Raw genomic sequence first — 10539 nt, forward strand, 5'->3', positions numbered from 1 at the left:
AAAAAAATAGGATGGCTAGCTGAGGAGAAAATTAGAAGACAGAGATTATAAATATGGCCTCAGGGGCTTAGTTTAGACACAAGGTTTTCCTACCAAGAGAAGTTGGAATAAGAGGTGTTCACAGCTCTCTTTCAGTGGTCTTAAATAGTGCTTAGAATAGGTTGTACATGTACAGGACAATGTGTGGGAGCCCTTTCTGAAATGGGAGAGGGATGAACTCGATGACCTTGCAGCTTTTTCTGTCTCTCGAACGTGGCTCGTCCCCCGCGCTCAGCATCACACGCGGCCACCAAGGCACTCGTCTCAGTGAAACAGGAGAGAAGACACTACCGTTTCTTGAGAAGTTTTATTTGGCTTCTCTATTCTGTCACAAACATACATTCCTCTTAAGACTGTGACAGTCTTCTCTTCTAAACAATGAACTTTTTATTAAAAACACACATACACACACACACACACAAAAAAAAAAAACAACAACTCATAGCTGCACTCACAACCCATTATTTTAATCACTTGCGTCAAGAAAGTCAATTCAGGTTATGTATAGCTACCTCTACACTACTAATTAATATGAATACCTAGAATGTACTTGGCCTGGTGTAGGGTTTGCAAATCTCCGTAAGCCTCTGAATTCAGTTGTACTTGAGAAATAAAATGGGATCAACATCACTCATCTTTTCCAGGGATGGAATCATCTGTGCTAAGCGCCCCCCACCTCCTGGCTTCCCAAGGCTCCCCCAGGTTCACTCAACCCAGTCTCTCTGCCCAGAACCCAGATTCCCATGTAAATAAGCCAACTGAGAGACACAGTCAGAACAAGAGAGCCTCTTCATGGCGCTGTGACCAGATTTGCTTCAGATCCTTTCCATTCTTCAGTCTCTGGTTGGGTGGGAGAGGGCTTCATTTTATGGCAAAGTTTGTGTCAGTGCTGATGCTCTTGCTTTCACCATCGCACGCGTTCAGCAGTACTCATTCACTGAGTCAACATGGAAATCCAAGGCTTCCTATTTTAGGAGAGTGTTATAAACCTTCATCTCCAATATCCTTCAAATGCTTTTAACTGAACAGCATGTTTAATAAATGAGGGAGGTCTAGGACAAGGTGCTGTTAAAACTTAGTTTGTTGAGAACATTGACTAAAGAGAATTCCTTACCAAGACATGCCACACTTCCCCCTTTCAGGAGGGGAATCCTGCCTCCCCTCTGCTAAGCAAGGGCATGGTCAAACTGCCCCTTCTCCAGCCCTTCAAGTCCATCAGCCCAGGTTGAGGTCGGCATGCTCCGATATGGGTCCAGAAGGATCCGGAAGCACCTGACAATGAGGATGCCCAAGAAAATGAACAACAAAATCACAAACACAAAAGTGGTTTTTTGCTCCAGAGACATGCTAGAATCTGCTGATGCGTTCTCAAGGGGCACTAGGGGTGAAGGGACAGGCTGTCCTCCATCCATCGTCCAGAGAAGCAGAAGAATAGGCTCTCCCAGTTTCCTTTTCTCCCATCATCAGTCTGCTGAGAGCATGGTGGCTGCCCCGTGGAGATGCTGAGTTATCTGCAGGAAGAATGAAAGGCAAGGAGAATCATAGAAAATGATTTCTATGCTCACAGTCCTGTTTGTCAGAGAAAACAAGGAATCTCTAAACTTTTTCACCAGACATGCTACATTCTGTGTAATTATGAGAGAGAATATTTTACTCTTGCATGAAATTACCAAACTGTCCTCAGAGCAGGCACCTGGGGCCAGGAGGGCTGGGCGGGAAAGACAACCAAAGTACAGAAGATGAGAAATGCGCAAGGTAATGTTGACCTCGGGGTGTGCTGCCAGCTTGACATCCAAACCGAGTGTCCCCTGCCAAGCCTCTTCCAGATTCCCTCCAATAATATGACTTTCACATCATTCTCATAATGATACCATTGATGGAACATCAGCTATGTGCCAAGACTATAGCTAAACACAACATAGGTTAGCCACTCTACTACAAGCTCCGTGAAAGCGGAGACCTCTAAAACCGCGGTGTGAGGAAACTGAGGCTGGAAAAGGTACTTAATAGAGAAACTCTCAGGGGTTCTGAGCCCCAGCCTCTGGCCTCCATTTTACCACTCAATGAGTATGGGCCCTTGAAGGGATCACTAAGCCAAAAAATGGAATCAGAAATGCCTATGTATCTCACGGTGCCATAATGAGGATGGATGTCTGCAAAAACACTTAGAAAAGTATACAAAGAAGAAAAATAAAACTACAAGTTGCTTCTCTTCAGACATGGCTGTGGAAGCCAGGATGCTCCTCCTTTGCTTTCTCTTGCCTAGACCAAGGGAAAAAGAAGGCATCTCAGGTTCCCAGACCATCAAGCTCCTGCTGCTTTTCTTTTTTCTTCAGAAAACAAAGACCAGGTTCAATACTTGACCCAGAGAAGCACCTCAAGAACTGAACTAAGGAGAAGGAATTGATTGGCTGCATTTTTTCAAAAAAGCCTTACAGTGGCCTCCTACTGCTTGAGACCATTTGATAAAGAGGAAGAGAAGGAAAAAGATAAGTTATCACTATTTCCATTTTACTGGTGGAAAAATTAAGATATGTGGATATTACTGTTTGTCTTTAAGGGCAAGTTGGAGTATACACAAAGGCCATAAAAACACAAGATGTTGAACTAATTTATGTGTGAGTCTGTTTATAAGAAAAAAATGCATAGGAGAGTACTCAGCTATGGGAATTAACATGGATTCAAAAGAAATTACATTCAGTGAAAATAAGCAACCAAATAAAAATAGAAATTATGACCTAAAGCTCAAACACAATATTTCTACAGGTAACTTCCAATTGTTGCCTTGAAGTATAGCATTAGTGATCATAATAACAGCTTGCACGTATGTTGACACTTAAAAGTTTATAAAATCACAGTTTAGGACACCGTTTATAAAGGGATTTACAACCAGTGTCTAGAAGGAAAGAGTTACCAATTTGGGGGGGGGGGAGAATATTTTGCAGCTCTGTGACTAAATTTTGTTTAAGGCTGGAATAGTTGCAGTAGATTTGTTTATCATTTATTTTTATTTTGAAGCAAGATCGGGATAAAATTTGATGGTGTTTCTTAAAAATAAGCTCCTTGGGGATATGGAGGATGTTGACGGATTGGATTTGGTTTGGTTTGCTTGCTTTTAAACACCCTCCCATCCTTGTTTTTGTTTTTTTTTTTTTTTAATATATATATAAAGATTTTATTTATTTATTTGACAGACAGAGATCACAAGTAGGCAGAGAGGCAGGCAGAGACGGGGGGGGGGGCGGGGGGTTGGGGGAAGCAGGCTTCCCGCTGAGCAGAGAGCCCGATGTGGGGCAGGACCCTGGGATCATGACCTGAGTCCAAGGCAGAGGCTTTAACCCACTGAGCCACCCAGGCGCCCCCCAACCTTGGTTGTTAACTCTTGGCAGATAACTGGGTTGAAGGGAGGGGGCAGGAAAGGGTGGCCAGCAGCAGTCCTTAGTACTTCCTTAGTACTAGTCCCTAGTACCTCCAACAAGGGCCGTTTGCACACCCAAGAGATACCCAAACTAGACTTGTTCATACCGAGTATAAAATTCACCAAGGGCTGGGTCAAAAGAAAGTTGTGTGCTGCTCAAGGAATAAATGCCTAAGCTGTCCTGTCATGTTCCCTTTTGTCCTTCCATGTCCTACTGAGCATCCCATCACTTTGACCCTGCCCTCCCCACAGACTTACTAGGAGTCCCACTCTATGTCCATTTCCCCTCCAGCCCAAATGAGGCCAGAGTCCCTTTCTGTGTCTGTATCTGCTCTTGACACGACTGAGATAGCTATGCATTTTTTAGGATGTTCTCTACGAAAACATTATATAATCCAGAAAGGAAATAGAGGAAAACGGAAGCCCATTAACTATGTAAGCATACGACATAAAGATTTCTGGATCTGTGAAGTTCATTGAAAACAGTGAGCAACCAGACATAGGACAATTTGAGCCTGCGATGACTCCCTAGCCATAAGCTGGGGGACCCAAGAGAGTGATATCTTCCTTATTCAATCCTTCCCTTCTCACCCCCAGTGCCCACTCGACAAGAGCCATCTTGATGCCCAGGAGCAGTCTTTCCCATCCTTGTCGTTCGTACAAGGCAAAATACCAATTCCTCTTCTCCTAACTCATCATCTCATACTGCCTAGACTTCCTCCATCACTCGCGTTTTCGAGCTGGTCCACCATTAATGTGGGGGCTGCAGGCATGGGTGACCCTTCCAAGAAGCCCTAGAAGTAACCCAGTCATCCTGATTCAGGTTATGAACCCCATTTCCCTCTTCCGTTTCCCTGTAGATGAGCCTGGAGCCTGGCTTCTTCCCAGGGAAGCCAATCCTTAGAAAGACTTAAAAATCAGTTTTAATTTGCACAGATGCCACCCTGTGCTGATTAAAAGGCAGATGCAAGAATATGGTTAACCCTCTCTGCAGCCTCCTCACAGGTTTTTAGAAGCCCGCTGAAACAGAAACACATATCCTCCAACCCCTTCCTGATACGCCCAACTGATGGGAAAACGGAAAGGAAAGCATTTTGGAAAATGCCACAGCTCCTTATAAATCATCAGCCTCTCCCTTCCCAGCATACTGTGATAACCCAGTACCTGTTAAAATAACTTCATTTGGCCAACTCTTCAAAGCCTTTTATTAAATTGCAGTCTTTTACCAAGGAGAGTGGCACATTAACACTTAGCAAGGATTTGTCTGGGAAAACTGCTCTTACTTGAAGGAGGGGAAATGTGGTAGATAGTAAGGGGGCTCATGGGTCTTGCTGGAAATGAGGGGCCACTGGGGTTTGGGGGGAGGAGACATGGGGTGCTGAGGGCCAATGGCCCAGGAGGAGAGAATTCCTGGGGAGGGTGGGGAATGGGAGATACAGTTGAGAAGATCTGGAGATGGTTATAAAGGGATATGGGGATACAGAGACCAAGGAAGAAAAGCCAGGTCTCTCACAGTTTTGCCTGGGATGGATGGAAACCCCTAGAAGAGCCTGCTTGATTTTAAACCCGCCATCAGCTAATCAATAATTTACAAATCTGGAAAGCTCCACAGCACATTTAAGTTAAAGGCAGCATCAGATAGAGGAAGAGGCAGAAAAAGAAAAATAAATGTGATCACTGGACTACCACAGTCCCAAAATATTCAAAGACAGCAAAATTTTTAAAATGTCTGCCTTGGAGTGAAATGTCCCCTTTCTGCAAAAATGATCTTTGTGAAACAGTCACGACGGCTTCTACCTGAATAACGAAATCTTCCTTTTAGGCAAATAGAGAAATCTGAGCAAGTAAATTATTTCAAAGGATTTCCGACACAATCGTCCTAAGTGGTAATAGTAACAAAAGGCGGTTGTGTTAAGTACGAGAGGACCACAGTTTCTCATGGCCCTATTTCAATCCTAATAGTCTTCCCCATCATGTGGCACATGCCTGTCTTCCTGGACCTCCATTTGTGTGGGCTCAGGGCATAATAAAGGCTCATTTTAATACTGGACCGAGGAAAACTGAATTAAAAGATGCCATTCTCAAAAATCTTATAACGCATCCCCAGAGTCAAGCTCCCTGGACTCCGATCGCACAAAGTGTAGAACCTACAAAGCCCAGGGCGAGCAGTTCCTCTCAGCCCTAGTCCCTCTCACTGTCAGCCACGGGCCCCACTTAGAATGATGTACACAGAGGCCTCGCTTTCTTTCCTCATGCTTCCAACATACCACGCCAAGACCCAGCCTTCTCAGCTCAGATCTTACCACTGCTTCCCTCCAGAAAACCTCGGCGCCCCAACCACCAAGGACCCTCACCGGCCACTGAATCCCTCCCGGACCTGAGAGCCCTGTTTCCTGGATGACCAATGAGGTCATATTCCAACAATGGAATTTTTGTAAGATAGGAATTTCTTTTCCTCCTAAGTTCGAACAGGAACACACATCAAATTGCATTTGGCTTGGAGGGCAAGGACCAAGAAGAACAGACTTACGTGGGATGGAGTCTGCAGACACCTGAGGAGGCCGTCCTCACTGGGTCTGCGCAGCAGCTCTGCCTACCACGAGCTGTTCCTCAAACCCCTCCAGGTTTCCCACCTCTGAGCTTTTAGTCATAGTGCTCTCTGCCTGATGCCCTCCTCCTCGCTCTACTCCCGCCTGTGGGTTTCACTCCCTCCCTCAGGGTTCGCACCAAGTGCCACCTCCTCAGTGGGGCCTCCGTCTCTCCCTGCACCAGAGGGATGGGGTACTTCCTGCTCTGTTCCTCCCCACCCCCCGGGAGCCCTGCACCTGCCTTCTGCCGCAGCACCTCTCACAGGACCCGCGTCCACCGGGTGTTCAGCTCAGTCCCCTTACTAAATAGCAAGCTCCTTGAGAAATTCCTGGCCGTTCTGGGGTCACTGCCTTTTTTTTTTTTTTTTTTTTAATAGAGGTTGAGTCAAATCTCTGGCGCCTTACAATCCGAGGAACTGAATTTTCAAACTTTGAGGGGCCAGCTGATAGAAAGAAGGGGTAAAAAAGCCCATGTCATCCAGCCAGCCTGGGATGTCAGACCATTGTGTTTGAAATAGATCTTATTTCAAAGAATTGTAGCTAGTCTGAGTCACAGTGACACGTTAATAGTCTCCGATTTCATGATTTGAAAAGCAGTTATTTGGCTTTTTACATTTTGCTGGGCTTCCAGGCTGATGGGTCGAGTCCCATCGAATACAAAAATTAGTGGTGGCCCTGCTGTTCCAGGGCTCAAGCCTTTCTGAGCTCAGGGGCTCTGCTCCTGGGGAAGAGCAACCATTCCAAATATCCTGAAGCCAGACGCCTTACCTGGAAACCACACATGTCAACATACACCCTCCCCAAGCTTGGATCCTTTGGACATTTCATTTTGTTAGCATCACATTATACAATTTAACAGTAAGGGAAATTATTTTATCTGAAGAAAATAGACCTTAAAGCAGTGACACATTCCTTTTCTTATTTTTAAAGCGACAGCAACAGAATGAGTTTGGTGCCTTTGGCACATGGCTCTGTGGAGCTGCCCACAGGCATTTGGTCTGCCCCCACCCCCCACTTTTGTGGCCAGTAGCTCACAGACACCCTCCCCCAACTCTTCCACAACGGGTTGCAGTGGTCATAGTTAAAACAGATGCAGTGTCTGTGAAGTCCTGCCTAGCACATCGTGAGCGTTCAATAAATCCGTGCTGATGAATGAGCGTTTCCTCTGTATACCATTTGTGTGCAAAACAAGTTTCTTTCTAATTTCTCCTATGCAAATAGGCAAACTGGGGAATGGAGATTATAAGTAAACCGCCCCCAATCATAAAAATCAGTTACCAGAAGAGAAGTATTCCCCGAAGGCTGCTGACTCGCAAATTTCTCTCCAGCATGTAGGAAGGAGTAGCAAGCCAGTCATCCCTCAGCAGCTCATGGTGTGCTGGGTGCCGTGAAGCCATCCTGCCTGTATTTTAAGCACCTCTAAACCACTTAAGTGCCACACCCCGTTTTTAAAACTTCTAGGCCAGAAAACTCATTATGTGACTTGACATGCTTTCCAAAAGTAGATGCAAAAACAGTGGGTCTGTTGAGCAAGAACACTCACAGGTTTGTAGAGTTTACATTAGCTTGTGACGGACAGGACACTCCATCCCACAAAGCCATCCTGTGTATCTTATTTATATTTATCTGGCCGACTCGTGAGGCCACTCTGCAGACCGTACCAGGAAGGGAATTGGCTAGGTGGGCAAGACTGAATTTGCAATGACTAACAGAAACCAAGTTCCTCCAAGTGCCACATTGTTCTGCAACAGTTCTGAAACTGACTGTTGAAATGTTAACATGCCTTTCAATGATTAACGTAATATATATGATGAGAGTGAGACTAAGTAGAATCATCTCTGCTTTTTGAGCTAAACGAAGCCTTGGCTGCATTGCTGTTTGCAAAACTGGAGGCTCCAGAGATAAACTCCACCCTTCCTCCCAACCCTCCCACCCCAGACGTGTAAACATCCCAGTTGACCCTATTATATATCTTCCCCTATAACTGTGAGCCTTCCATAAAACCTACTTTATCATCTAAGGAATCAGATCACTACATAAACAAAAGTTATTACCCATGAATCTTGTAGAACTACTGTGTATGAGCCCAGGGAACAGTAATTTGCATTCCAGGATATATGCACAAGGATGCAAAATATTTCCTATAAATTCGAAGAACTCATGGCCCTCTTGGTGACCATCCCAGAAATTCAGGTGAAGAGTTCCTGGCTCTTTTTAGGTACTTCATATATTTTAACCAACATATACCTCCTTTTTTTTTTTTCTCTCACATAAATACATAGCAGCTTCCATATTTTTCTTTTCTGAATACAGCCCTCTTGATCCAATGCAAAAGCCCTAATGCTTCAGAATTCACAGGATGGCTAAGGGCAGATAGTACTTTGTACTCCCAACAAAAAGACCCACGGCTACTAGAAAGCGCTAAAACAATGGCTTGACACACACGTGAGTGTGGTCAGCTACAAACATCAACAGGCAGGTTCGGAACAGTCACCAGCCCCCACTGCTGCACTGGGAAGTCTGTTCCCTCAGACTGTCACTGCCAAGTCAGCCTGCTTGGGTTGGGGAGTGGACCCTGTTGGTCCTGGCTTGCTAGCTCTGGGTCAGCAGGAGACCTTTCTCTTCAGTCTGAGCCCTACCCTTCTCTTTACTTCTTCCCTGTCTTCATCTTCCTCCCAACACTTGCTAGAAGAGTTTTAAAGGGACTGCAGGGGAAGTCTGCAGCCTTGCTCAGAATATCAGGAAAACCCCACGTGAGCGCCCAGTCGGGAACTGGGGGTCCCAAAAGGCACCATTAGCAAACTGGAACTTTTCAAACAATAAAGCTTACTAGTATCCCCAGTTTGCCTTCTCTGTCCTTGCATATTTCCTAGTGAAAAACAGTGCTTGCTGATACCTCAAAAGGCTGGGGCTGCACCGTGCTGACCACCCAGGGACACCAGGGACAGTCAGCGTTATCATTAGGAGTAGTTAAGTTGTGATCCTTTGTGAACAAATTAAAACATCCCCATAACATTTTGGAAGGTTTGATGTTTCGGGTGAATGGAAGAATTACTATAATGGGCAGATAGCTTTCAGGAATAATTTACTGCAGCTTAGCAAAGAAAAGAGCCTGTTTCACTACTCCTTTATCCAGTATCGGTAGCACTGTAAACTTAAGCATGCTTTAAACATCAAGGCATCATTCCATTTCACCCCCTGGTTATTAACTTTACCTAGCAACTGTTTAATCAGACTTCATCTGACATGTAGATTTAAATTCAGAACTTGGATGCAAAAGGCATCTCTGTGATTATCGCTCATGCATACATCGTAAAGTTAGAGAAAAGCATTAATTAGCCCATCAAAGACCCGATGTCGGTCAAGTACCTGAATCTGGCTGAACAAACACTTGATCCATTTCCCGGTGGAACAGTTACAGGTAGTTACAAGCCTCTTTAGTTTCCATTCTTCCCGACCAGGCTGGGTTGAGGCAGGAGACAGTGGCAGCTGCAAGCGGCTAATGGCACACCCTAGATCTCAAGCCGTGGTTTCGGGCTTAGAAACTTCCCATTAAAACCCCCGAGTTAAAGGAACATCATCTTTCTGTGTGAGGCATCGTTAGCAGCCGATACGGCTGCTGCTTTGTGGCGAGCCATGATTCTGGTTCTGCCTCAGCAACTCTTCAGAGGATTCTGCTTCAGTGAGTAGAGGCAGTATCCTAGCAGTGTGTCTGAAATCATCTTCAAGAAATCATTAACATTCGAAAGGAGTACAGGGTGGGGGAACATCACTGGGCATTCCCATATCTTTTCAAAATCAAAGCCATAAATCTACCAATGCTCGCTTCTTCCCTATTGATTGTTGACACTATTCCTCTTTGGGGATGTCAATTAGCACCTTGCAGTACCCGGCCTCCATATTGATTATGTTTGTGACCTTCGGGCCAACTTAATTAAGGGGTAGATTTCTAAGGAAGGGCACCAATATAGTATTTGGGAAACCAAGGGAAGGCCCTTTTTCCTAAAAAAAAAAAAAAAAAAAATTGACCTTTCAGAAAAGCAGTAATTATGGAAGGCAAAGAGGAAAGAACAATTTTTTAAAAATCACATTTTTACCACCTGTTTGTACATTTGCTAGGCTGTAGGTAGCCAGGTCCAGTGTATCCTTTGGCCAGCCTGCATGACTGTGACCTTGACAGGTACCCCCACCCCACCCAGGCTGTCAGAGACCACTGATGAATAAAGAGAGAACTTCAGTGAGAGAAAGTTGTTCTAATTCTACAAATTCTAGTTACATGGCACAATAGTTGAATTATTTTCCTTGGATAGAATGCCTAAATAAATTTGGAAAATGTTTTAGGATAAAATTTATCTTTAAAAAAAAAAAAGTGCTTCTCTGGAAAGAATTCAACACAATCCTTAAGATGGAACATCCTTGTTTTTTGGCAACTCACCACTTTCTTTGTTGAAGTGGAAGCACAGTTAGCAACAACACCCACCCACCAAATGATGA

At 44.7% G+C, this 10539-nt stretch overlaps 1 protein-coding gene across 2 annotated transcripts; it reads right to left on the reverse strand.

The window, feature by feature from the left end:
- Positions 1-445: 445 nt before the first annotated feature.
- LOC111141188 (cortexin 3) lies at positions 446-10037 on the reverse strand. Of its 2 annotated transcripts, none has more exons than XR_002640188.1 (2): positions 9415-10037; positions 446-1550 (listed from the first exon to the last, which is right to left on the reverse strand). XR_002640188.1 is itself a non-coding variant. In XM_022493572.1 (2 exons), the coding sequence occupies exon 2, from the start codon at positions 1449-1451 to the stop codon at positions 1206-1208; it is 246 nt and encodes an 81-aa protein (XP_022349280.1). In that variant the 5' UTR covers positions 1452-1550; positions 5988-6137. The 2 variants fall into 2 exon arrangements, 1 of the variants encoding a protein (XP_022349280.1); XM_022493572.1 differs by lacking the exon at positions 9415-10037 and adding an exon at positions 5988-6137 and having other exon boundaries at positions 1206-1550.
- Positions 10038-10539: the final 502 nt, after the last annotated feature.

This window comes from Enhydra lutris, unplaced genomic scaffold (assembly GCF_002288905.1).
Source record: "Enhydra lutris kenyoni isolate GAN:26980312 unplaced genomic scaffold, ASM228890v2 scaffoldscaffold5, whole genome shotgun sequence".
Classification (NCBI taxonomy): Eukaryota; Metazoa; Chordata; class Mammalia; order Carnivora; family Mustelidae; genus Enhydra; species Enhydra lutris.